General features: G+C 33.6%; 3 protein-coding genes and 2 long non-coding RNA genes across 5 annotated transcripts; all 5 read right to left on the reverse strand.

Moving 5' to 3' along the window:
- Positions 1 to 664: 664 nt before the first annotated feature.
- LOC145630094 (uncharacterized) lies at positions 665 to 1,921 on the reverse strand. The gene is made up of 3 exons (XR_014112005.1): positions 1,144 to 1,921; positions 985 to 1,049; positions 665 to 894 (listed from the first exon to the last, which is right to left on the reverse strand). It is a non-coding gene; the product is annotated as an uncharacterized LOC145630094 (long non-coding RNA).
- On the reverse strand, positions 1,922 to 3,759 carry LOC145631333 (receptor-like protein EIX2). Its single transcript, XM_081683408.1, has 3 exons — positions 3,683 to 3,759; positions 2,042 to 3,597; positions 1,922 to 1,929 (listed from the first exon to the last, which is right to left on the reverse strand). Exons 1-3 carry the CDS (start codon positions 3,757 to 3,759, stop codon positions 1,922 to 1,924), a joined length of 1,641 nt encoding a protein of 546 aa, XP_081539534.1.
- A 2,847-nt stretch (positions 3,760 to 6,606) lies between these two features.
- On the reverse strand, positions 6,607 to 7,324 carry LOC145630096 (uncharacterized). The gene is made up of 3 exons (XR_014112007.1): positions 7,083 to 7,324; positions 6,926 to 6,982; positions 6,607 to 6,832 (listed from the first exon to the last, which is right to left on the reverse strand). It is a non-coding gene; the product is annotated as an uncharacterized LOC145630096 (long non-coding RNA).
- Positions 7,325 to 7,385: 61 nt separating this feature from the next.
- Positions 7,386 to 13,989, reverse strand: LOC145631334 (receptor-like protein EIX2). Its single transcript, XM_081683409.1, has 4 exons — positions 13,915 to 13,989; positions 12,323 to 12,327; positions 7,469 to 10,073; positions 7,386 to 7,406 (listed from the first exon to the last, which is right to left on the reverse strand). Exons 1-4 carry the CDS (start codon positions 13,987 to 13,989, stop codon positions 7,386 to 7,388), a joined length of 2,706 nt encoding a protein of 901 aa, XP_081539535.1.
- A 3,747-nt stretch (positions 13,990 to 17,736) lies between these two features.
- On the reverse strand, positions 17,737 to 22,294 carry LOC145631335 (receptor-like protein EIX1). The gene is made up of 3 exons (XM_081683410.1): positions 19,378 to 22,294; positions 19,205 to 19,275; positions 17,737 to 19,064 (listed from the first exon to the last, which is right to left on the reverse strand). Exon 1 carries the CDS (start codon positions 22,292 to 22,294, stop codon positions 19,976 to 19,978), a length of 2,319 nt encoding a protein of 772 aa, XP_081539536.1. The 3' UTR covers positions 17,737 to 19,064; positions 19,205 to 19,275; positions 19,378 to 19,975.
- Positions 22,295 to 27,309: the final 5,015 nt, after the last annotated feature.

Raw genomic sequence — 27,309 nt, forward strand, 5'->3', positions numbered from 1 at the left:
CAGCATTGTACATATTGAGTTAGTTAAATCACCTGCTTTGAATCGATAAGACTGACCGCGGTAATTGTGTTTACACATCCTTCATTAACAGCTAAACACCCGCGGTAATTGAATCAATAAGACTGACCGCGGTAATTGTTGCCATTATTTATAATGCAAGAGTAGAGAGAGTTATTGGCATGGGAGGGAAAACAAAAGGAAGTAATATAAATTAGATATTGATTGATTATTGACGGTATGTAAAGAAAAAGATTGTTTAAAATAGTTTGATTTAGTTATTACTGGATAGATGAATACATGTACGAAATATGATTTTTTAGATTGTACTTGTGTAAATTAAAGATTTACATTTTGTTCAAACATTCTGATACAATTGCAATTATATGTATGCAAGAAACTGGTGAAATAAGCAGTAGAAAACTGGTTTGATGGATTGAACTACTCTAATTCAGTGAGTGTATCTAAGGGAACATATGTTACTCTCAGAGCACCTCCAGATCACATTAACGTCCTCACTCCACAGTACATGGATCGGAGCTGTAGGAGTAAGGAAGATTGAAAGAATGGGACTACAATTAACTTCTGATAATGGGGAATTTGTGGTGTCAGAGAGTAATGAGATATTGTCGACCTGTCAATTTATATTCATGTTTTTAAATTATTATAAGCTGAAAAGTAAACCTTAAATTCATTAAAGTGTGGCTAAACCACTGGAAAAACAGAGATATAAGTACTGTTTATTACAAGATAATAGCTCTTTAATGAGTGCAACAATTGCACATTCTACTTATTACACACAACATATAATTATTGATTTAGTAAAAGAAACATAAACAACGATCCTTAATTTCTTGTTCAAGCCACTGCTCCAAAGCTCGACATATACATATCAAACTGCCAAATCAGACAAGAGAAGAAAAATGATTAAGCTGTAAAACATAAATATAATTAGTCAGAGAAAGGTTTACTAATAGATGACATTACCTTATAATAAATAGGATGAAAATTCTAGTTGGAGAATGCACCAGAAAAAGAAGTCAGGCACCCACCTGCACAATAAAAATAAGAAAGCAGAAATTGAATAATCTTTGCTTAGTTGATTTAATAATGTAACATTGAAGCAATAATAAATTTAAGAACTACCTTCAATCTTTCCTCCAAATTCTGGCTACGTTCACAACCACCATGACATAAATCTTGTCTTTGATGTCACCAAAGAAGCTGAAAAAAGCATGTCTCCATGATCTTTTCAGCACCAAAGTCCCGCAAAGTGGTGCCCCGCAAAGTAATGGGTTTCCCATGTACGATGAAGGATCAAAACCTCGTAGCTGAGTTCCGAGTGGAATTCTCCCTGAGAAGTTGTTGTTTGACAAATCCAAGATTGCCAGAGAACTAACATCAGCAAGGCTTATAGGTATAACTCCAGACAGGTGATTGTTTGATAAATCCAGAAGTTCTAATGAAGCAAGCTGCCCAATACTTGATGGAATGCTTCCAGTCAACTTGTTTCTTGATAAATCCAAGGACACTAACTTACTAAGATTTGACATTCCATCTGGGATTTCTCCTTCTAGCTCATTATTTGACAAATCAATATAATTCACTAGTTCTAATGAAGTGTCTTTGAATCTTTGCTCTTCTCTTTTCCACTCAATCATTGCAGCTTCGTTATACGAGATATCAGACTCCCCATCACCAATTGCGGAGACAAAAAGTTCGTTTGACATGCTTTTCATTGCTGTAAGATTATATATGCAATTTGGAATAGTGCCTGATATGTGGTGCATAGCAACATCCAACATGTGAAGGTTGGATAATTGACAAAGGCTTAAAGGCAGTTTTCCAAAAAACTTGTTTCCGCGTAAGTCAAGAAAACCGAGATCTGTAAAAGCGTTTCCGATGCTTGGTGGTATATATCCAGTCAAAGAACTAAACCCAAGATCTAGATAAACTAAGTCCGTACAGTTCAACAATGACACTGGGAGCTCTCCTGAAAAGCTATTATGTTGCAAGTGTAAATATTTGACTCGTGTTAGGTCACCAATGGATGTTGGTATATTTCCAGAGAGTTTATTGTTTTCCAAGTGCAAATATTCGAGTGAACTCATTTTCATAAAACAATTTGGAAGCTTTCCAGATAACAAGTTGTTTGATAGATCAAGAACAAAGAGTAGCATATAATCTATTCTTGGACACAATATTTGAGTGGCATTCGAAAACATGTTGTCATTCAGGTATAATCCATAAAGGCTATCTCCAAAATTTAATGGAATTGATCCCTCAAAACGATTTGAACTCAAGTCAATCACCTCGAGGACGTCAAAGGATGTTGACAAATTAGGGAGCATCCCATGAATCTTATTGTGAGACATGTTTAAATCCTTTATATTGTACAATAACGACTCAGTCCAAAAGGCAGGAGGAAGTTCACCAGAAATTTGAGCATTGGATATATCAAGGTGTGAGATATTAGTTTGAGTTAGAAGCCACTTTGGAAAAGAAGGGGCCAACAACTTGCAAGAGCTCAAACTTAAAAAATTAAGTAGGAAGGATGGAATCCAATTATCACTGATGTCAAGCACTAGTTTTGTGTTTTCTGATAAGTCTAGTTTACGCAACCGTGAAAGATTTAAGAAGTGATTATGTGTGAGCGTAGCTTTCAAGGAATTATTATTAACATCCAAAATCTCAAGCATAGAAAGTTGCCCAATACCTGGACTTATCGTGCCATTAAGTTGATTCGTGTTTAGAACTAATTCTCTTAGTGAAGAAAAAGTAGTAATCGTGTTCGATATCGAACCCCAAAACTGATTATTTACAAAATTTAAATACTCCAAAAGTGGATTGTTTGCAAACCCGGTTGATAGTGCTTGAAAAACAAGGGACATATCATCAGCAAGGTCATTAGATCCTAAATTGAGTGTTTGCAAGTTGTATAAAGATTTGACGATTTTGGAAATGGGGCCATTAAATTGATTATAAGAAAGGTCAAGATATGAGAGGGAGTGCATGTACTTCCCAAATGGACTTGGAATAAGCCCAGAAAATGAGTTAGCAGAAAGGTCAAGATATGAAAGGGAATTCATGTACTTCCCAAATGAGCTTGGAAGAGGCCCTGAAAGTGAGTTTGCAGAAAGGTCAAGATATTCAAGTTGGTTACCATTTCTACTCAAATTGAACAACCACTCGAATATCGAAGTGTTGTTGAAATAGTTACCAGAAAGGCTAGCGACGCGAAGAGAGGATGAGGAATTGATGTGTGAAAGTGATGATGATGAAAATGTAGCAGGTAGCTCACACTTATCCAAGTTAAGTTTTCTTAGGGAAGGAAGTTTGTTGATGGTTTGGAACCAGTCGGTGGATTCACTAAGATTACTATGACTCAGGTTGATTTCTCTCAACAACGTAAGATTGGACAGCCAGTGCAAGCTTTTTGCAGTGAGCTCGGGATTTAAACTGAGATCAAGAGATGCTAATTTGGAAAGGTTTCCGAGTTGGGAAGGAATTTCACCAAAAAAGCCAGCATTAGCTAAATTGAGGTGCTCTAACTCAGTGAGGGAATCAGTGGAACTAGGTATAGGCTGCTGGTGGAAACCACTGAAACTAAGGTCCAAATATTTCAAATGAGTTAGCTCAAAGAGGGAAGTGTCTAACTTACCTTCCACACAAATTATATACTCACCATATCGGACAAAATATCCGTGAAGATGAAGCATGATGACATGGCCAGTACGATTGCTGCAGCGAATGCCACGCCATTGGCAGCAATCTTCTATGTCTCCCCATGAAGAGAGAAGCCCACAGTTATCAGATACAATTCCTTGCTTGAATCGAAGCAAAGCTTTTCTCTCACGGTCGATACACTAGATGCTACTTTGCTCTCCAAAGTCGGTCTCAGCAGCTCCTGCAATAGCATGATTCGAGTAGCATAACAGAAAAAGCCAACAAAGTATGATAAGGTATTGTAACGTTTTCATGGTTGAATTGCACTTTTGTTTTTGATAATTTTAAAAGAAAAGTAAGGGGATTAACGGATGAAAAACATAAAGTAGTTAAATTATATGTGTGAATATTATATTACATTACATGAGATCTTTTTTATACGAGTAGAGGTCATCATCCTTAGTCTCGTCACGCTCAAAGGTAACATGCAATTAGCCAGGGTACGGACCACAACATTTAATGATCCTTGAACAAGTCTAATGATACACAATGCAAATATGAATCCGGCTCTCATTTTCTATGAAATATTCAAACATGATACCCTACAAACATCCAGAAGAATTTTCTCATGTATTTAATGGCCCAAATTTTAGTGTCAAAGCTAAATTAATAGACTCTTTTTTACAAGGCACGGATTCTACCTAATACTTCGAGATGAAATTGATGCAAAATAATACATATGTAAATGTGATTTGTTAGGGAATTAAAGATTATAAAGAGAAAGTAAGTCAATAATTTATACGGTATAATATAAGTGATATGAGACGAATGAAATAAACGATACTCCGTTTAAAAGTAAGATTGAGAACCATGCATAGAATTAGAGGCAGAGAATTTAAAAAGTGTAGAGAAACCATTTTAGAGGAGTTGCACTTAAAAGAAGGCCTAATTTAACAAGTTTTGCATTTAATAAAACAAATATAAATAATAAATTTAATCAATAATTGGCTATTATATAGATGAGAGTAAAGGATAGCTAAAGTGATTAAAATTTCCCTCTCAGTTCTAATAGATTTTGGGATCGATTCTCATTACTCGACCTTATGGCTCTTTAAACATCAAAATAACTGTTATATGGATGGGATCACTAGTAGAAAAAACATTATGGGAAGCGGTTCAAAACCGCTGGCCATTACAATTCCTTTTTTTTTTTTTTTTTTTTTATTAATCTAATGGGAAGCGGATTTTGTAAACCGCTTGCCTATAACCGCTTCCCATCACATTTATTCTACTAGTGGATAGTATTGTGCATCATGCTGTCCTTAGCTTTGGAGTCATGGTTCTATCATCTATGTAGATAAACTGCAACAAGAGTAACCGTAGTAGGTAGTAATACACTAATTTAGTGTTAGGAATAATTTATAAATGTGAATTAAACTTAGTTAAATAAAAATAGTCTTTCACCCTTTGGTGTTCATCGAACGAGGATCAAGCTACTGAAATTTCCTAATTATATATGGTCCACTCAGAGTGCTATTTTAGTCCAGACTTAAGATTGGGGTAATTGTGTGTGTATTTCCTAATTATGGCCCACTAAGAGTTGTGGATTGGGGTAGAGTTGTCTGTGTCTTGAAACTTTTTTTTTTGTTTGACTGGAAATCCAATTTAACCCGTAAATTTAGGGTCAAATCCGACCAGTTTGTTATGGGATTTTTTTTTTTTGAAAATGAAAATTATTTTGAATTTGATCATTTGTCCACAATTTTACATTCATTTCTCTCTGTCATCTATCTATCTCATCATACCGTCTGTTTGAATAGCATTAAGATACCCACAAGATACAGACGGTCTCTTTTCTTACCAGAATTGTTTGAATAGCATTAAGATACCCACAAGATATTAGTTACATGTTTTATTCCCACAAGATAAAGTTAATTACAAGTTTATTTTGGGGATAAAACTACTGAATTTTCAGGCACATAGAGAGCCATGGCACTATACCACTATATTGAGAAACATTCACTTCACATACATAGTTCTAAAGTGTCTGTTGATTATACAATTTTTGTGCTTTTTTTTTTTTTTTTTTTTTTTTTTTTTTTTTTTTTTTTTTTTTTTTAATTTGTACTTCGTATAGTTTAGTGTGAATTTCACACATTTTATCAATTTTTTTTTATGCTGATAATTGTTGGTACATACTCCATAGTAAATTAGTATTGAACTTGGTAAGTTGGTAGCTTCTATAAACTTAACTAACTTTATATGGACCTGAATTTAATGAAATAAGTAAAATAAGGTGCACAATATATGTCCTTAGTTTATATACATGCTCAAAAAGTAATCTATTGTAAATAAGCTGAATGTTGTTCTTGGGCACGAGATTGAATTTTACACATTTTCAAATTTTATGTTAACAATGGTTGACGTTTGTCCACAATCCATAGTAACAAAGTACAATGATGTATGAACTCAGAGTACATTCTATTCACTGAATTATGAGCTTACTTGATTTTATTTTAAGTTGTAAGTTGAACTATATAGCCTTAATTAACCCTTAATTACCCAAATAAGTGGAATTACGATGCATAGCTATTAACCTTAATGAATATAAGTGGTTGTTTCCTTCATATTTTGGAGATAGGCTGATAGGGGAAGCAAGTTGGTGCACGGAATCTTCCTCTGGACAAGATGCAGAAATTGTAATAAACTTCTGTCACTTTTAGTTTGGAACCACTTTTTTTTTTCCGGAATTATTGTTTGTTTAAAATCTAGAGGCACTAACTAAACATACACCTAATTTTGAAAAATGTGTACTAAGTCAAGTGGATTGTAACTAGCAGTAAAATTTATAAATTATAAGCTGGAAAATTAACCTTAAACTCGCCTTAACATTTATAAAGTATGCTGACAAGTTAACCTTAAACTCGCTAGATTGTGGGCTAAGCCACTGGAAAACAGAGATAGAAACTTAGAAAGTTCTGTTTATTACAAGAGCATACATAGCCCTCTAATAAGTACAACACTTGCACATTCTACTTGCACACAACAGCTACATAAAGTCATAAAGTACATTGTACATATAACTATTATCGACTTGTTACACAACGTAAACAATGGTCTTTTCTTGTTCAAGCCACTGATCAGAAGCCCAACAAATCCGAGAATGACGCTGCCAAATTGGACAGGAGAAGAAAATTGATTAGGCCATAAACTGTTAAGTAATAGAATTATTAGTCAGGGAAAAGATAAGTAATAACATTACCTAATAAATATAGGATGAAAATGATGAACATCATAATGCACCAGATAAAGAATTCTCCTGTACAAAAAAAAAATAAGACAGAAATTGAATATTCATTGCTTAGCTGAATTAGTAATGTACCAACAGTGAAAATATGAAACAATAAAAAGTAATATACCTTCAATCTTTCCTCCAAATTCTGGCTACATTCACAACCACCATGACATAAGTCTTGTCTTTGATGTCATCAAAGAAGCGGAAAAAGGCGTGTCTCCATGATCTATTCACCACTAAAGTCCCGCAAACTCCCCAAAATCCAACAATAAATCCGAGCACCACGCTGATGCACAGCCCTAGATAAAAATTATCATGTCCATGCTCCTCTTGATGGCTGATATTTCTTCCCGTGGGCATTTCATCACCGGCACACTTTTGAAGGGGTGCCCCACAAAGCAATGGGTTTCCCATGTATGATGAAGGATCAAAGCCTTGCAATTGAGTGCTGAGTGGAATCCTCCCGGACAAGTTGTTGTTCGACAAATCTAAGGTTCCAAGAAAACTCACATCGGCAAGACTTGTGGGTATAGCACCAGAGAGGTGATTGTTTGATAAATCCAGAAGTTCTAATGAAGTAAGCTGCCCAATATTTGATGGAATGCTTCCGGTCAACTTGTTTCTTGCTAAATTGAGTGACATTAACTTGGTAAGATTTGATATTCCATCCGGGATTTCTCCTTCTAGCTCATTATATGACAAATCAATATAATTCACTAATTCTAATAAGCTTTGTTTAAATCTCTGCTCTTCTTTTTTCCACTCAATTATTGCTGTTTCCTCAAATGTAGAATTGCTAATTTCAATCTCCCAGTCAAAAAAGTCATGTGATAGTTTATTTGACACATTCATCGCTGTAAGATTATAAATGCAATTTGGAATAGCGCCAGATATGTGGTTCAAAGCAACATCCAACATGTGAAGTTTGGATAATTGACAAAGGCTTAAAGGCAGTTTTCCAAAAAACTTGTTTCTACGTAAGTTAAGAAAACTGAGACCTGTAAAAGCGTTTCCGATGCTTGGTGGTATAAATCCAGTCAAAGAATTATACCCAAGATCTAGATAAACTAATTTTGTACAGTTCAACATTGACACAGGGACCTCTCCTGAAAAGCTGTTATTTTGCAAGTGCAAATATTGGAGTTGTGTTAGGTCACCAATGGATATTGGTATAATTCCAGAGAAATTATTGCTTTCCAAGTGCAACTTTACGAGTTGATCCATTTTCATCAAACAATTTGGAAGCCTTCCGGACAACAAGTTTGATAAATAAAGTTCTTGTATCATCGAATCAGCTACACTTGGACACAATAGTTGAGTGGCATCCGAAAACATGTTATCGTTCAGGTATATTGAGTTAGTTTTGTTACCTCCAAGAAAAATTGATGGGATTGAACCCTCAAAGTAGTTTGAACTCAAGTCAATCACATAACTTTCCAATGACGTTGACAAATCAGGGAGCACCCCATGAAAATTATTGTGAGACATGTTTAAATATAATAGATCGGACGACAATGCTAATTTCTTCCAAAAGGCAAGAGGAACTTCACCAGAAATTTTTGCATTAGATATGTCTAGAGCGGAGAAATGGGATTGATGTAGGAGCCAGTTTGGGAAGGAAGGGCCCAACTTGCAAGATCTTAAACTTATGAGATTTAGTTGAAAAGGAGGAATCCAATCATCATTGATACTTACAACCAGTGCCGAGTTATCTGACAAGTACAACTGGCGCAATCGTGAGAGATTTAAGAAGTGATTGTGGTTGAGAGTAGCTTTTAAGGAATTATAAGAAACATCCAAAATCTCAAGCATAGAAAGTTTCCCAATACCTTGACTTATAGTTCCATTTAGATGATTCCCATTAAGATGTAATTCTCTGATTGAAGAAAAAGTAGTGATCATGTTCGGAATAGAGCCCCAGAACTGATTCATACTCAAATCCAGATACTCCAAAAGTGGTTTGTTCGCACACCCACTTGATAGAGCTTGAAAAACATTAGATACATCATCACCAAGGTTGTTAATAGACATGTCGAGCCTTTGCAAATTACATAAATTACCAATTTCAATTGAAATGGGGCCATGAAGTTTATTGTACGAGAGCAAGAGAACTCTAAGTGCCCTTAAGTTTGAAAAACTGATAGGAATGGAGCCTCCAAATTGATTAGATGAGAGGTCAAGATAGGAAAGGGAGTGCATGTAATTCCCAAATGAACTTGGAAGAGGCCCTGATAGTGAGTTTCTAGAAAGGTCAAGATAAGAAAGGGAGTGCATGTACTTCCCAAATGAACTTGGAATAGGCCCTGATAGTAAGTTTCCAGAAAGGTCAAGATGTTTAAATTGGTTACCGTGTCTACTCAAATTGAAAAACCACTCGAATATCGAAGTGTCATTAAAAGAATTATAACGAAGGCTAACAACACGAAGAGAGGATGAGGAATTGATGTATGAATGTGATGATAATGGAAATGCAACTGGAAGGTAACAATAATCCAAGTAAAGGATCCTTAGGGAAGGAAGTTTGATGATGGTTTGGAACCAGTCAGTTGCTTTCATAAGAATACTACTACTAAGATAGATTTCTCTCAATAGTGTGAGATGGGACAGCCACTGCAAGCTTTTAGAAGTGAACATGGAATAACCGGAAAATTGAGCATAACTGAGATCGAGAGAAGCTAATTTGGAAAGGTTTCCAAGCTGAGGAGGAATTTCGCCAAAAAAGCCAGCATTAGATAAATTGAGGTGCTCTAACTCAGTGAGGGAATCAATGGAACTGGGTATGGCCTGGACAAAATAATTATTAAGACTAAGGTCCAAATGTTTCAAATGAGTTAGCTCAAAGAGGGAAGGATCCAACTTACCATCCAGACAACGCACATACTCATTTCCACGCTTGACATCATTCCGGCCTTGAAGATGAAGCATGATGACATGGCCAGTACGATTGCTGCAACGAATGCCACGCCATTGGCAGCAATCTTCTGTGACTCCCCATGACGAGAGAAGCCCACAGTTATCAGATGCAATTCCTTGCTTGAATCGTAGCAAAGCTTTTCTCTCGCGGTCGATACACTTGATGCTACTATGCTCTCCATAGCCAGTTTCGACAACATGACTGGAGTAGCATAGCAACACAAGCCAACAAAGTATGATCATGTACATTATAATAAAATATTGTGGCGTTTTCATGGTTGAATTGCACTTTTGTTTATGATAAATTTAAAGGATAAGGGAGGGGATTAACGGATGAAAAACATAAAGTAGTAGAATTGTATGTGTGAATATTATATTACATAAGATCTTTTTTATACGAGTAGAGTTCATATATCATCCCTTGAATGGGAGCTGATTGTGTCACGCTCAAAGTAAACATTTAATGAATCTTGAAAAGTCTAAAAATACACAGCAAAAAAGTGTTTCTCCCATTTTCTAAGGAAATATTCATGCATGGTACAAACATCCAGAAGATTTTTTTCTTGTCCTTAATGGCCCAAATATTAGTGTCAAAACTTAATTAATGCTTTATTACAAGGCACGAAATCTAATGTATACTTTGAGTTGAAAATTATACTCCCTCCGTCCCCTATTGATGGTCACTTTTGCCATTTTTTGTAACTCAAAATGTTAGGGTCTGTTCACATTTACTTAATTTCAGTTCAGTTCAGTTCAGTTCAGCTCCAATCAGTTCAGTTCAGTTCAGTTCAGCTCTTAATTTCCCTCTCGCATAAAACATTCATTTCAGCTCAATTCAGTTCAGTTCAGTTCAGTTCCAATCAGTTCAGTTCAGTTCAGCTCTGTTCAGTAAATATGAACAGGCCCTAGTCACATTTGCTTTTTTCAAGTAACATTAATATTATTTTTTTACCAAAATTTTCTAACATTTGCAAAAATATTTGTGCAAATTTAACTTTTCCATGTACTTTAATTACTTTCTTTCTCTACTTTTTTGCATACCCAATGTAAATTTATTTTTTTAATGTACTTTCTTTATTTCTCCTTAATTCCCGTGATTTTTAGCAAAAGTGACCATCAATAGGGGACGGAGGGAGTACAAGTCACACTTCGTATGTAAATGTGGTTTATTAGGGAATTAAAGATCATAAAAGAGAAAGTAAGTCAATAGTTTATATAAAGAGTGAGTGATGTGAGACGAATAAAATGATACCAAGTATAAATGTAACTATGTAAGATTGAATAGTAGACTTGGTTATTGGGTTGGGTAGCCCAATGACGGACCAAAGTTATATGGCTTTTAGACATGGACCTTATTGGATACAGTTAGTGAATTGCTAAACCACGTCCGGTATTTACTGGGTAACGCCCGTATTTTAACATGACTTTACAAATATACCCCCCTAATAAAATGTACCCTATTCCACTTTCATTTTCTTTAACCACTATCTAACTTGTTACCCTACCAACCACCAAACAACCATCTCCTACGAACAACCACCACGTCATATATTTTTTAAAAAAATTTGCTTTACTCTACACCAATTAGCGCAAACGATGAATGGACGAGTTTAAGGAAGCAATGACGCCACTGGAAAGATCGTTGGAGCATACGGAGTCGGTGAGTGCTCTGAATTTTTGTCTTTTTATTTATTTTTTTATTTCGTAATCATAGAAGGAACGCCTGAAATTTTAGAATCACCCTTGGAACATTCTAAAATTTCAGGCGTTCAAGGGGGGGAACACCTGAAATTTTAGAATGTTCTGGGGGGAAACGCCTGAAATTTTAGAATGTTCCGGGGGAGATTCTAAAATTTTAGGTGTTCCTTCCGTGGAACATTCTAAAATTCTAGGCGTTCGTCTGAAACGACTGAAATAAAAAAAATAAAAAAAAAAGAAAAAAAAAAAGTAAAACATATACCTGACGCCAACCCCCTTATCTTTCCGATTTCTTGATATCGTCCCTTGTAGCCGATTGCAACCCTTGGTGGCGACGAAATTGTGGTGGCTTTGCTTGGTGGTGATGGAAATGTGGTGGTTTGGTGGTGTTTGTGGATGAAATTCTTAAGGTGGAGAGAGAAAAAAGTAAAAGTGAAAGTAAGAGAGAGAAGATTGAAGAGTTATTTAAAGGGTTACTTAAGGAAGCTCATATAAAAATACGGGCGTTACCCGGTAAATACCGGACGTAGTTTAGTACCACCCTAGAGTTAATATAAGGCCAAAATATATAGATCGTAAAAAAAAAAAATTACATAAATATATATTTGTATTCATTTATACTTGATAATCGCTTTGTTTAGTATTTTATTTAATTGAAAGTATGTTAGTCCGTCCATTATCGACCCACTATTAACCTACGGCTTACGATTGCTCTACAAAATGTGACCCTTTTTTACCCGACCTACATCAAACCTGACCTGATGTGCCCAATAACCATGCATAAAATTAGAGAAGAGAATTATTAAAAAAGTGTAGAGAACCAATTTAAATTAGAAGAGTTGCACTTAAAAGAAGGCTAATTCAACAAGTTTTGCATTTAATAAAACAGACATGTACATGTACATTATACATTTAACCAATAACTGTTACTCCGTAATATGGATGAGGCAGTATTGTGCATCATGCCGTCCTGGCAATGAGAAATTATGGAGTTATGGTTCTATATACTGCAACAAGAATTACACGTAGTAGTAAATTAATTTAGTGTTAAGAATAATTTATAAATGTGAAGTAACTTGTTTTAAAAAAATTAGTCTTTGACCCTTTGGTGTTCATCTAAGAGCATCAACACTCGTGGTATAATTTTATACCACGGTGTAAATATTCATCCAAAAGTTACAAATTTTTACTACCTTGGTGGCATAAAACTATACCATCAAATGGTATATACCATCCCATTGTAAACCTTTGCTTTGTTCCACGTGAAACATGAACCAACTAGGTCACGCCATGTGGCTTGGTTGTCATACATCTTTTATTTATTTATTTTCAATTGCATTTTAAGAAAAAATAATAAAGTCAAAATTTATGAAAAAATTACCATTGTTCATAATTTTTCAAGACATACACATAGTGACATAGACACCCATATTGATATAGTTTAATATATTTTTGAATTCACTTTTTTCTACCTAAATTGCTTATTTTTATTTAATTAACTTTATAAATAGTAATTAGTTATTTTCAACATAAAATAAAATATAATTATAATTTAATTAAATGTATAATTCATACATATAGGAGAGAGAAAGTGTGTTGGTAAACTTTTTTTATACCATGGGTGGGGTGATTTTAGAGAAAGTATATTGTATTGTGGTATATATGATGTGGAGGAGTGAAAAAGTGAGAGAGAGAGAGAGGGGTGGTATAAATTTTTATACTATGAGTGATGATGGTCTAACGATGATCAAGCTACTGAAATTTCCTCATTATGGCCCACGGACGGTGCTAAAAAGATTGGGGTAGAGTTGTGTGTGTATTGAACATTATAGTCAAAGCAATTAAACTTTGACCCAAAAATAGACAATGAGGCAAAATATTTGGGACAAGTAGGAGTGTATCAGATATTTAATGGTTAAATATGAGTATTGGTGAGAAAGTTTGACTACTACATTTGAAAAATAAATACCAAAGAAGTTTGAAAAATCTAATATTTTTAAAAATTAGTCAAAATATAATTAAATTAGGATTGAACCATTCCGACCCGTGAGTCAAATTGACCCGATCTAAATGACTCATGACCCAAAGTGACCCAATTCCGACCTGATTGACTAGTCTAATCGTATGGTGTGTGTGACTACTAACTTTTCAAAGTCATCTTACCGTTTGATTTGGTTCATGACAACATTGTCATCTTACCGTTTGTTTTGATTCATGACTTACTGACTTTAAACTACCAAAGCAACTAGAAGCACTATTCAATTCAATGAAATTAAACAAAATGTAACAATAGACGACAATAATTTGAATGATAAAGAAATCATTCAAAACAAAAATTTGCAAACCTGATGACGATCATCAAGCATATGAAGATTATACTGTTTATCAGACGCAATTTCTGAAATATCCTCCAACGACATTAATCTGGCAACAAACTCAACTCTCCTTTCCAGTTTCCACCATCTCTACACTGAAATCAAACAAAAGCAAAACCCTAGTTCACAGAAACTAACAATTTCAATCAACACATAAACCCTAGGAAAGAGAAAATTACCTTGGGGAACTAGATCAAGTACAATTGGCGTTCTGAAGGAACTCCAGCAATGGAAACACGAGATGAAATTCGAGGTGTTAAGTCGTATTCCGCCATTGTTGCGCGGTGGAAGGGTAAGGGTAAGGTCGCAGGGAGAGTCCGGTGGTGGAAGTCGACGTTTAAATTATTCATTCATATTATTGATATTATTGGGCTTGTGGGCTGCACTTTTTCATTAGGCTTTTATTTAGGCACTCAAAACTAAAAAGAGCTAATCACCAAATCACCATTCTTTGGACAGTCTACTCTACGGCAAATTATAACATGCATGTTAAACTGTGTGCATCACCAGTAATAATTTACAAGTTATCATCACTGCCAACATTATTATACGGAGTATATCAGTATTTTCTCTCTCCTCTCTTCTCCTCCCTCACACTTTTTTTAATTTCTGATTTCTCTCTCCTCTATCTTCTCTCTCCTCTATTTTTCTCTCTCTTAAATTCATTCATTCATCACTATAGATCGAGATCATTCATCTTTTCCTCTTACAATTCATAATTTCTAATTAATTTCCCTCACCTCTATTTTTCTTTTTCTTAAATTCATTCATTATTGTTGTTGATTTAATTTCTTCATCACCATTGTTGATCACCATAATTTCAAAATTCGTTTTCTTCAACCTTCAATTTGAAGCTTTGTTAATGGAGTTTTTGCAGAGAAGTGAAGTTTAAAATGGCGGATTTGACGAGGAGAAGGTGTTTAAGACGACGGAGTAGATTATTTTCCAATGAAATTCCATTGTCTAAATCACTATGGCTAGGTTTGAATTTCGAAATATGTAGATTTTATATTATTTTAATTTTTTTTGTTAGTGATATTTGTGTATTCTATTATTAATAGATCTGTTTTTTGTTACATTTTGGTCTTTTGAACATTTTAAGTTAAAAATCTGAACGTAGGATACGTTTTCTATAAAGATATATTTTTACTGACAAATATTTTTGGATTTATGAACATCTTAATTATAATTTTGAACATGTGATACATTTCTTATGAACTTTTTTTAGATCTGTGTATTTTGTAATCATTTTTAAAAAATTGGTGTTCTATACTTTATAATCTATATATCTGAACATTTGATTCTTTGCATATGAAAATTTATTATGTTTTCTAGTTATGAATTTTTAAAACTTTTTTATGTTTTGTAATTATAAACCTATTATGTTAGATATTTGAACATGTGCATGTTTTTTTTTTTTTTATGAACAACTGATTTAGATTGATTATTTGAAAGATATTCATATATTCAATGTTATGTAAGCTGTTGAAAGTGTGTTGAATTTGAATTTTGATTTTAATTGCTAAATTTTTTTTATATGATTTTCAGTATCATTTATAATTTAATTGTTGAATTGATACTTTAATTTGTATTTTATGAATATAATTTGTTTATACCATGTTTTTGAATATTTTTTTCATATAATTTGAGTAACGCACTTTCCATTGTATTTATTATCAAAATTGTTATTAGCAGTATCATATTATGAACATTGTTTCTATTTTTATGAACATTTAGGTTACTATAATGAATCTTCCATTTTACATAATTTTCTGAGTATGTATATATGCTTTTTAGAAAATAATTGTAAACGTAATTATGAACATTTTTTTCCAATACTTGAACTTTGTTGTTTTATTTTTGAACTCCAGTAATGATTATTATAAACTATGTTTGTTTATTGCAGTTAGAACATATGAAGTTGTTTATAAGGAAAGTATGAAGGCTGAGCAACATCTGAGTAGTGTCTTCAGGTCAAGAAGTTTTGGAAGGGTGTTTTAGTGGTTTGTGGTTGGGGTTCAGAAGTTTATGTAGGGTGTTCAGTGGTTTGTGGTTGGGGTTCAAATAATTTGGTAGGGGTTAGTTTCAGAGGTTTTTTAGGGTGTTAAGTGGTTTGTGGTTGGGGTTCGGAAGTTTTGTAGGGTGTTTAGTGATTTGTGGTTAGGATTCAGAAGTTTTTGTAGGGGGTTTAAAATTTTTTGTGGGGTGTTCATTGGTTTGTGGTTCGGGTTCAGAAGTTTTTGTAGGGTGTTTAGTGGTTTGTGGTTGCGGCTCAAAAGTTTTTGTAGGGGAGTTTAGAAGTTTTTGTAGGGTGTTCAGTGGTTTGTGGTTGGGGTTCAGAAGTTTTTGTAGGGGTTCAAATGTTTTTGTAGGGTGTTCAATGGTTTGTGGTTGAGGTTCAGAAGTTTTTGTAGGTGGTTCAAAGGTTTTTGTAGGGTGTTTAATGGTTCGTGGTTGGGGTTAAGAAGTTTTTGTAGGGGTTCAAAGGTTTTTGTAGGGTATTTAATGGTTCGTGGTTGGGGTTTAGGAATTTTTATAGGGTATTCAATGGTTTGTGGTTGGGGTTCAAAAGTTTTTATAGGGGGGTTCAGAAGTTTTTGTAAGGGGTTCATTCCTGAACGTTTGTTGATTCCTGAACTTCTGGTGCTTCTTCAATCTAACCTGCTTCTTGGGAGCTTTTACTTCTTATTACTCTACTTGTTGTAGGTATTTTTTTCCTTTAGGTTTTTTAAAAGGCCATTCAGAGGTGGTCTTTAAAGGGGGGTTCAGTGGTTTTTGAAGGGGGTTCGGAGGTTTTTGGTGGAGGATTCAAAGGTTTCTAGGTGCTTTTCACTTGTTTCTTGGGGCTTTTCACCGGATTCTGGTGGGTTATCTGTGTTTTCTGGTGGCTTTTCAATGATTTCAGAGGGCTTTTCATTGGTTTCTAGGGGATTTTCAGAAGTTAATTAAGGTTGTTTAATATTTTGTGGGTGTAGTTCTGATATCTTTGGGGGCTGATCAGTGTTTTGTGGGGGGTAGTTCAAATGTCTGTAGGGGCTATTCAATGTTTTGTGGGGCTGATTAGTGTTTTTTGGGGCTGATCAGTATTTTATGGGAGTAGATCAGATGTTTCTGGGAGCTGATTAGTGGTTTGTGAGGGCAAGTAAGTGGTTTGTGGGGGTTGTTCAGTGGTTATTGTGTGTTGTTCATAAGTTTCTTGTGGTTGTTCAGTACTTGGTCGATCTGATAATTAAAAATCAAACAGCAAAGTGAGCAAATAAATAATATCTAAACAAATTATTACATTATACGAACGTAATTAATTGAATTTCTAAACAAATTATTACTTCATAAAGCACATAATATATGGACATAAAGCACAACGTATATGAACATCAAACATAAACTATATGAACATAAATATACCTGTTAATTGGATTTTATGATATTTCTTTGTCTAATTCTTCCAATATTTTTTGACAAACAATTGGACTTCCTTTAGGTATATCATCTAACTTCTTCTTTTTTGGTGTTCTGAGTTGAACATTTGACTAATTGGACTATTAAAAAAAATTTAGGGTTTAATTTAGTATTCAATTCCAAAAATGAAAATTTAAGATAAAATTGGGATTTTGAGTAATAAATTAAGTACACTTCTTCATCTTCATTAGTAGGAGAACATAGTTTTGATTTTCTACAAAAAATAAATTGAAAGAAAAAAAAATTAAAACGACAAGTATGTTCATGAATTTTGAAATTTGTTGAATTATATTAGCAAATTTACAGAAATTTAAGTAATGTTCACCTTTTAGAATTGTTATTTGTTTTTATCCATGGCAGTAAAACAGTTTTTTAGAGAGAGAAAAATGGAAAGAGGAGAGAGAAAATTAAAATAAATAAATAAATAAATGAGAAAAGATTTTGAAATTATGAGATGAAACATAATTTTTCAAACAAATTAAAAAATTTATATGGGGGTTGAGAGAGGAGGAAAAAAAAATTTCTTAATAAAAATCTGAATAGTATTGAGCTGGTATGTATTGGGCATGTTTTTTGGGTGAATATAGCTACTGGGCTATTATTTGGGCTTGGTGCACCTATTTGTAGGTGCACCAAGGTGTATGTAATACCAATTGCTACTCTACTGTAACTTTAAGCCAATTTACTAGGCATTATTGAACTCTCAACTCTAAATAAGAAGTAATCAAGGAGATCAAAGATTAGAAACCATTCTTTAAAGTACTAGCTACATCCTCCATTATTGTAATTATATGTGGTCAAGCTTATAGAATTTTAACCCTATTTTGTAATTACTATTTATTTATATAAGATACGGAGTAGTAAATTATCGTGTAAAATATTGTTAGATTTATTGCAATTCATATCATATGTCAATTTTTTTTTTATAAATTTTAACAATACAAACTAAAGATTTTAATGGTAAAAGTCAAACGGAAGAAGTGTATTTTTATGTTAGGGATTTGTCCAACGTTTGAATATTATGTTGTGTATAAACCAATAATCTAGAAATGCAACTAATTGTGAAAATGGAAATATATCCATTTTCATCATTCTTTTTTTGAACTTATAAATTATAGTGCTAGTTTGAAAAGATTTTTTTTTTTTTTTTTTTTTTTTTTTTTTTTTTGAAACAAGTTTGATGATAATTTTAATTAACATGTCTTTATTTTTTTTATTTTTTTTTTCTTTGTTTGAAGGAAATTAATTAACTTGTCTTCACTATAACATTTCAATCAAATATTTGAAAGTTCAAAATAAGAGTTTGAATATGTATTACTCTTAACCTGTACAGCTAGAGTAATACATATTTAAACAATTATTATGAACTTTCAAATACATATTCATGATAATTTTAATTAACTTGTACAACTAGAGTAGGAGGCACTCCAAAGAAACCTGAGCTCATACACACAATACTTGAGTGAAATGTTGCGCAGCACAATTAGTAATTTTGGTATAAAAAAAAAAGGTAAATAGGCGTTCAATTAGAACGATTAATAATTAAGCAATATTCTTTTCAAGATATATGGATCTAAATAGTGTATATGTGTAACAGTAGACATCAATCCTTCTCACTCGATCAAGCTTTCTGATCCAAAGCTCTGACTTATTCATCAATACTGCATAACCAAGCATAAACCAAAAGAAGAAGAAAAACTTTCAGAATGCAAAAAACTAATATTACAACTAAGTATATCAAATATAACAAGTCAGGGGACAAGTTACGAGTTTATGACAAATCCTTATAAATTAACATTACCTATTAGATATATGTGTGACATAAATGCTATTTGAAGTACAGTGCAATGCACTCCATCTCTTAAGAGAAACCTGCACAAATAAATAAGACAAATAAATTGTCTATGTTTTTTTATTGCTTAGCTGAATTAATAATTCATACTGTAACAAATACAAGATATATGAAAAAAGTACCTTCAAGGTTTCCTCCAAAGCCTGGCTAATTTCACAGCCACAATGACATAAATCTTGTCTTTGATGTCACCAAAGAAGCTGAAAATTGCATGTCTCCATGATCTTTTCACCACTAAAGACCCGCAAACTCCCCAAAATCCAACAATAAATCCGAGCACCACGCTGATGCATAGCCCTAGATAAAAATTATCATGTCCATGCTCCTCTTGATGGCTGATATTTCTTCCCGAGGGTGGTTCATCACCGGCACATTTTTGAAGTGGTTTTCCACAAAGTAATGGGTTTCCCATGTACGATGAAGGATCAAAGCCTTGCAACTGAGTGCTGAGTGGAATCCTCCCAGACAAGTTGTTGTTCGACAAATCTAAGGTTCCAAGAAAACTCACATCGGCAAGGCTTGCAGGTATAACTCCAGACAGGTGATTGTTTGATAAATCCAGAAATTCTAATGAAGTAAGCTGCCCAATATTTGACGGAATTCTTCCGGTCAACTTGTTCCTTGATAAATCGAGGGACAGTAACTTAGTAAGATTTGAGATTCCGTCAGGGATTTCTCCTTCTAGCTCATTATTCGACAAATCAATATAATTCAATAATTCTAATATTCTCCAAATCTTTGCTCTTCTCTTTTCCACTCAATTATTGCAGCTTCTTTATTCAAGAAAAGAAAGATCTTATGTCCACCAACATTGATAAGACCTATCTTGTCAGATTGTAATTTATGTGACGCGTTCATCATCGCTGTAAAATTATATAAGCAATTTGGAATAGTGCCTGATATGCGGTTCATGGAAACATCCAACATGTGAAGATTGGATAATTGACAAAGGTTTAAAGGCAATTTTCCAAATAACTTGTTACCACGTAAGTTCAGAAAAGCGAGATATGGAAAAGCACTTCCGATGCCTGGTGGTATATATCCAGTTAAATAATTATACCCAAGATCTAGAAATTCTAAGGATTTACAGTTCAACAGTGCAAAAGGGAGCTCTCCTGAAAAACTATTATTTTGAAAGTGCAAATATTGGAGTCGTGTTAGGTCACCAATGGATGTTGGTATATTTCCAGAGAATTTATTGTTTTCCAAGCGCAAATATCTGAGTTGATCCATTTTCATGAAACAGTTTGGAAGCTTTCCAGACAACAAGTTGTTTGATAGATCAAGCTCTTCTAGCTCAGAATTAGCTGTTCTTGGACACAGTAGTTGAGTGGCATCAGAAAACATGTTATCATTCAGGCTTACTATCTTAACATTTTTATCTCCAACAAAAGATGGGATTGATCCCTCGAAGTAGTTTGAGCTCAAGTCAATAGCTTCGAGGTTGTCAAAGGATGTTGTCAAATTAGGGAGCACCCCATGAATCATATTGTGAGACATGTCTAGGTAATTCAGGTTGGACGACAACGATATTGTCCAAAAGACAGAAGGAAGTTCACCAGAAATTTCAGTAGTGGATATATCAAGGTAGGAGAAATTAGCCTGAGTTAGAAGCCAATTCGGGAAGGAAGGGCCCAACTTGCAAGATCTTAAACGTATAACGTTCAAATGAAAGCAGGGAATCCAATTTTGATTGATGTCAAGCACTAGTGCCGGGTTGTCTGACAAGGCTAATGTTAGCAACCGTGAGAGATTAAAGAAGTGATTGTGGTTGAGAGTAGCTTTTAAGGAATTAAAAGAAACATCCAAAATCTCAAGCATAGAAAGTTGTCCAATACTTTGACTGATTGTTCCATTCAGATGATTATTAAAAAGGTATAATTCTTTGATTGATGAAAAAGTACTAATCATGTTCGGAATAGAGCCCCAGAATTGATTCACACTCAAATCCAGATACTCCAGACGTGACTTGTTCGCACACCCACATGATAGAGCTTGGAAGGCATTTAAAAGGGGGCCATCAAGGTTATTGTCACATAATGAGAGTATCCTCAAGGCCCTCAAGTTTGAAAAGGTAATAGGAATGGAACCTTCAAATTGATTATCAAAGAGGTCAAGATATGAAAGGGAGTGCATGTACTTCCCAATTGAACTTGGAAGAGGCCCTGAAAAGAAGTTAATAGAAAGGTCAAGATATTCAAGTTGGTTACCATTTCTACTCAAATTGAACAACCAATTGAATATCGAAGTGTTGTTTAAATTATTAGTAGAAAGGCTAACGACACGAAGAGAGGATGAGGAATTGATGTATGAAAGTGATGATGATGAAAATGTAGCAGGTAGCTGACAAGAATCCAAGTAAAGTTTTCTTAGGGAAGGAAGTTTGTTGATTGTTTGGACCCAATCGGTGGCTTCACTAAGATTGTTTGATTTAAGGTGGAGTTCTCTCAGCAATGTTAGACCAGACAACCACCGCAAGCTTTTAGCAGTGAGGCTGTTAACAATTCCATAAAAATCTACAGTACCAGAATTAAAACTGAGATCAAGAGATGCTAATTTGGAAAGGTTTCCGAGTTGGGGAGGAATTTCACCAAAAAAGCCACCGTTAGATAAATTGAGGTACTCTAACTCAGTGAGGGAATCTATGGAATTTGGTATAGAATGGAAGAAACCATTATTACTAACGTCCAAATATTTCAAATGAGTTAGCTCAAACAGGGAACGGTCCAACTTACCTTCCAGACAACCTATGTACTCATTGGCATCATCCATCCCACCTTGAAGATGAAGCATGATGACATGGCCGGTACGATTGCTGCAGCGAATGCCACCCCATTGGCAGCAATCTTCTATGTCTCCCCATGAAGATAGAAGCCCACACTTATCAGATTCAATTCCTTCCTTGAATCGAAGCAAAGCTTTTCTCTCGCGGTCGATACACTTGATGCTATTATGCTCTCCATAGCCAGTCTCGACTCCAGCAACAACTTGACTGGAGTAGCATAGCAACACAAGCCAACAAAGTATGGTCATAGACATTATACAAGTAAATAATAAGGTATTGTAGCGTTTTGGTGCTAGAATTGGACTTTAGTATCAATTTTATTTCAAGGTTATATAAGAGAGGGGATGAATGGATGAAAAACATCAAGTTGAAGTGTGTTAACAATATATCACATACATGAAATCTTTTTTATACGAGTTGTTGGTTGTGTCACTTTAGTTCTAGCAAAGAACCAAGGTTGTAAACACAACTAGTCAGCGTATGGTCCACAATATTAGTGATCCTTGGAAAGTCTAATGACCGTGCAAAGATGTTTCCCTCGTTTTTTCTATGGAATATTCATGCATATACAAGACAAACATCCAAAAATTGGTTTCTGGTCTTCAATGACCCAAAATATCGTCTCAAAGCTAAATTAAAACTCCATTCACTCTTTTGTACAACAATGTGAACGTACGAAGTCTTAATAGTTTGGGTTGAGATTAATATTGTTCGTTGGGGAATTAAAAACTATAGGAAAAAAATACGTGAATAATTTATGTAAAATAAATGATGTATAACGAAGGGAGTAACATAAAACTAAGAGTACTGAGAATAACTATAGAGAGAGATATAATAAACAAAAGTGTAGATAATTGTCATTATTTTATTACAAGAGTTTTACTAACAAAAAAGTCAATTTTAAAAAGTGTTTCACTCAATAAAACAGAGGTAATATATTTTAACTAGTAACCATGCACTAATTGTTGTATTGACCATGAGGGAACATTATACAAGTATCATATATGTATGCAGTCCTTGTGATAAGGTATCATGGATTTATGGTTCTAGGCTTCTGAATAGATAGTCCTAGAGACCTAGAGTTATATAACATTTAATACAAGTATCATGTTTATATATGACTAATTTATACGGTATAAAATACGTGATATGAGACGAATGAAATGATATAAAAGTAAGATTGAGAACCATGAATAGAATTAGAGAGAGAATTTATAAAGTGTAGAGAAACCATTTTAGAGGAGTTGCACTTAAAAGAATGCCTAATTTAACAAGTTTTGCATTTAATAATAAAACAAATGTACATAATAAATTTAACCAATAACTGGCTATTATATAGATGAGAGTGAAAGATCTCAAGTGATTAAAGTTTCTCCCTCTCAATTCTAATAGATTTTATAATCGATTATCATTACCCGCCCTTATGGCTCTCTAAACACTAAAATAACTATTATATGGATGAGATAGTATTGTGCATCATGTTGTCCTTAGCTTTGGAGTCATGGTTCTATCATCTATTTATTTATTTATTACGTATTTATTTATTTATTTATTATTATTATTTGTAAAGATAGTTACAAAGACAAGTGATGATGTAGACAGACTTTGATCATATATCTTGAGTACCACACTCAAAACACTAATCAATTAGGATAATTGATCTTGAATTTTTTATCATTCACATAAAAGAGTCTTAATAATATCCGAAGTCTAGCTTGCCATACAAAATCAACCAAGACTCGGAAAGTTCCTTTGATTTGAACGTATCTATAAAGTCACACTAGACAATCATGCTCGAAACAATCATCCATCTATCCATCCTGTGTTGTGTGACTACTGACTTTTCAAAGTCGTCTTACCGTTTACCATGGTTTATGACAACATTGATTTCAAATTCTTCTTACCGTTTGTTTTGGTTCATGACTTTTCAAATGTAATGTTCCAATGAGCACGTACATAATGTAGTACTACTGTACTAGCAATCAAGCTTATTCCTAACTCATTCTTACAAATGCACAAATGCACAGTCACTATGGCAAAATTGTGGTATATTTCAATTAAGGGCCTGGCCTGGCCTAAAAGATAATAAATTTGAAGTTAAACCTTATTCCAAAAATAAAAAAATAAAAAAAAAAAATCAAACATTACCGCTTTCATGCTGAACGCGCCCTCGAATCTTCAAATAACGCCCGCATTTATAACTTAAAAATACGTTCCCACCCTTGTTATATAACTCATCAAATTACCTCAAATATTTTGATAGTCCTCTCCGGTCACCAGCCACTAATGACTATTGACCAACAAAAACAATAATATTATTATTAACAAAGCCTAATGATGGAAAATTTATATGCTTTAATTTTATTGATTTCATACATGCCTGAGCGCCGAGCTGCAGCTTTGGTTCTTGGCAACAACCACCACCTCCACCACAATTACCACCTTCTTCATTGTCGTCTTCTTCTCATATTATTACTAACAATAATAAAACTGTAATAACAATACTAACTACAAACTAACATAAATTTTGGGCGTAAAAAAACATTCTAGCCAAAACGCCTATTTTTTTCGCACATCAGAGTAGGAAACGCCTAAAAAAATCGAATCTTGGACGGTGGTTCGAAATTTTTGGGCGTTTCCACCCAGAGATTTCGGAAAAAAGGGTCGTTTTCTACTAAAATCCAGTAAATGAACCCAGAAAATTCATCATTTTGTAACAAATTCCAGCAAACGAATAACCGGAAGAAAAAAAAAATAAGAAAAAATAATAGAAAAAAAGAAGAAATTGCTGAACTGAAGGATTCCATAACTTATAAAAGAAAAAATGGTTGAATATCGGAGAAAATTGACACATGGTGGTGATTAAGAGCCAGAATTAAGAGCAATTGATATATATGAAGATCAATTAAGAACACCTATTACCAAATTACCAATAACTAACTGTCCTAATTAACTACAGTACTACATTAACAAAGGTTGAGTGGTGGTGATTTGTAAGTAAAGGAAGGTGGTGGTGGTGGTGGTGGTGGTGTTGGTGAAAGTTAATGGAGTGGAGTGAAATGGGATGTTGATGAAAGTGATTGGAAATGGTATTAACTAAAAGGAAAATTTGTCAGGCAAAAAGGGGTGTAATTAGGAATGAAGGGGTCATGTGCATGGGGTAAAAAACGTGGTCAACGCCGGAGAATGGACAGTCAACGACGGAAAGTGGGTGTTGGCTGTCCTCAACAAAAAAAATTTGTAAACTGGTTTGCCTTGGCAAAAAAAATTTTAAAAGGTTTTTCTGAACAAAAAGGTCACTTTAAAAGGTCTTTCCTGACAAATTTTTCTAACTAAAAACAATTGTGCTAATACATAAGAGTAAGTTTGTAAATTTAATTATATTTTGTGGGCGTTACTTGGAGATTTGAGGGCAATATTTAACAAGCCCCTTGCTAAATCAATTCCAGTTTTAAAAATGTATTATATGTAAGCATAAGGGTTGTATTATTAGTTACCTTTGTATATATTTTTTTTTAAACAAGTTACCTTTGTATATTAATGAGCATTTGTTTAGTCCGTAAATTATGCCAAATTGGTAGATTATGTCTCCATCTGATTTGGCATAATTATAATAATGTCCGTAATTAATGAATACCATTACTATTTATCTTCAAGTAAAGTCTAACAAGTCTTTACTTTGAAATTGTATCTCCGATCCTTAAGGGTGCTTATCAACTACATACAGAATCCTCAAGAAAACAATATTTGTAAAAAAAAAAATGGAAAAATGATATATGCAGCCCTAAAAAAAAAAAAAAAAAAAAAAAAAAAAAGAATCCTATAGGCTGCATATAAAAAGCTAAAAGTAGAAAGAATAGACAATAAATAAACATTTATTACACCGATTTATTCGTAAATTGTCGATAAATTTCCAACTTAATACGTAGTACTAAAAAAGGAAGTATATCAAATGCTTATATGTGGCTCTAGCATTACCCTAGCTCACTTAATGTTTTTTATAAAAAAAAAATAATAATAATAACAATAAAAATGCTCCATAAAAGCAAAAAATGAAAAATGAATTTTACATGATGAGATGAACTACTAATGTATGCGTTAATGCGTAAAGCAATAATCAGAAATTCTTCCAATCCTCTAACAGTTGTAACGTTTCTCTTTAATTTTGAAGGTCAAACATTAAATTTTAGCCGTAAATCTTATTAAATATCTTATTAGTTTCATCTATATATATATATTATATATATATATAATTCCAACATTAGGAAAAGAGGCAGCAGTCGAGCAACTAAATTCCATACATTATGGAAGGTAGAATTAGGAAAAGAGGCAGCAGTCGAGCAACTAAAAAAATTCCCGCGGCGACCATGGTAGCAGCATGGATGAGAGCTGAAATAGGAGTAGGCCCCTCCATAGCATCAGGTAACCATATATATATATATATTACATTTAATGAACTGAAATTAATTTTATTGAACTAAACTTATTTTTACTTAATATTATTTTTTTTAAGATGAAGTAAACGGGGCCTTATTTAGATAAATTGCAACAAGAGTTGTAGTACATTAATTTATATTAGTGTTAGGTTTATAAATGTCAACTAACTTGGTTAAGAAAATAATAGTCTTTGACCCTTTGGTGTTGATCTAACGAGGATCAAGCTACTGAAATTTCCTAATTATGGTCCACTAATAAGAGTGCTATTTTAGTCAAGACTTAAGACTGGGGTAGAGTCTTAAATTCTTAAATTAATTTTTTTTTGGTGTTGTAAAGAGAGTTGCAAAAGCAATTGATGTAGAGTTGTAGACTGCATTAAATTTTATATCTTGATTAACACCCTCAAAACTTTAATCAACTAGGCTAGTTGATCATTTACAGGGTAGAGTTAATAATATTCATAATCTAGTTTGCCAAACAAAATAAATTAAACCAATACTCCGTAGTTCCTTTGATTTGAACGTATAAATAAACTCACACAAGAGAAGTAGTATCGTAACAATCATATATCCATCATTCCATCTTGTGCCCTTGTGGTGTGTGACTACTGACTTTTCAAAGTCGTCTTACCGTTTGTTTTGGTTCATTACAACAATAATTCCAAAGTCTTCTTATCGTTTATTTTGGTTCATGACTCACTCTCCTCCCTTTTCAAAAAATAAAAATAAAAATAAAAATCAAACATTAGTTAAACCGCTATCATACATTTCTAAATCAACTCCAAATTAAAAAGTTTATACGGAGTAATATGTAAGCATAAGGGTAGTATTAT

The sequence above is a fragment of the Chenopodium album genome, chromosome 5 (assembly GCF_948465745.1).
Source record: "Chenopodium album chromosome 5, dcCheAlbu1.1, whole genome shotgun sequence".
NCBI classification, from domain to species: Eukaryota; Viridiplantae; Streptophyta; class Magnoliopsida; order Caryophyllales; family Amaranthaceae; genus Chenopodium; species Chenopodium album.

Bases quoted from the DNA above. Each gene is read 5' to 3' on its own strand.
- LOC145631333 (XM_081683408.1), bottom strand. From the start codon at position 3,759: ATGGCGTGGCATTCGCTGCAGCAATCGTACTGGCCATGTCATCATGCT. The intron at 3,598-3,682 runs GTGAGTATATAA...CCTTAGTTTCAG, and splicing joins CGGATATTTTGTCCGATATG to TGGTTTCCACCAGCAGCCTA.
- LOC145631334 (XM_081683409.1), bottom strand. From the start codon at position 13,989: ATGTCGTTGGAGGATATTTCAGAAATTGCGTCTGATAAACAGTATAAT. The intron at 7,407-7,468 runs GTGAGTTTTCTT...GATTCCACTCAG, and splicing joins TACCCACAAGTCTTGCCGAT to CACTCAATTGCAAGGCTTTG.
- LOC145631335 (XM_081683410.1), bottom strand. From the start codon at position 22,294: ATGTCTATGACCATACTTTGTTGGCTTGTGTTGCTATGCTACTCCAGT.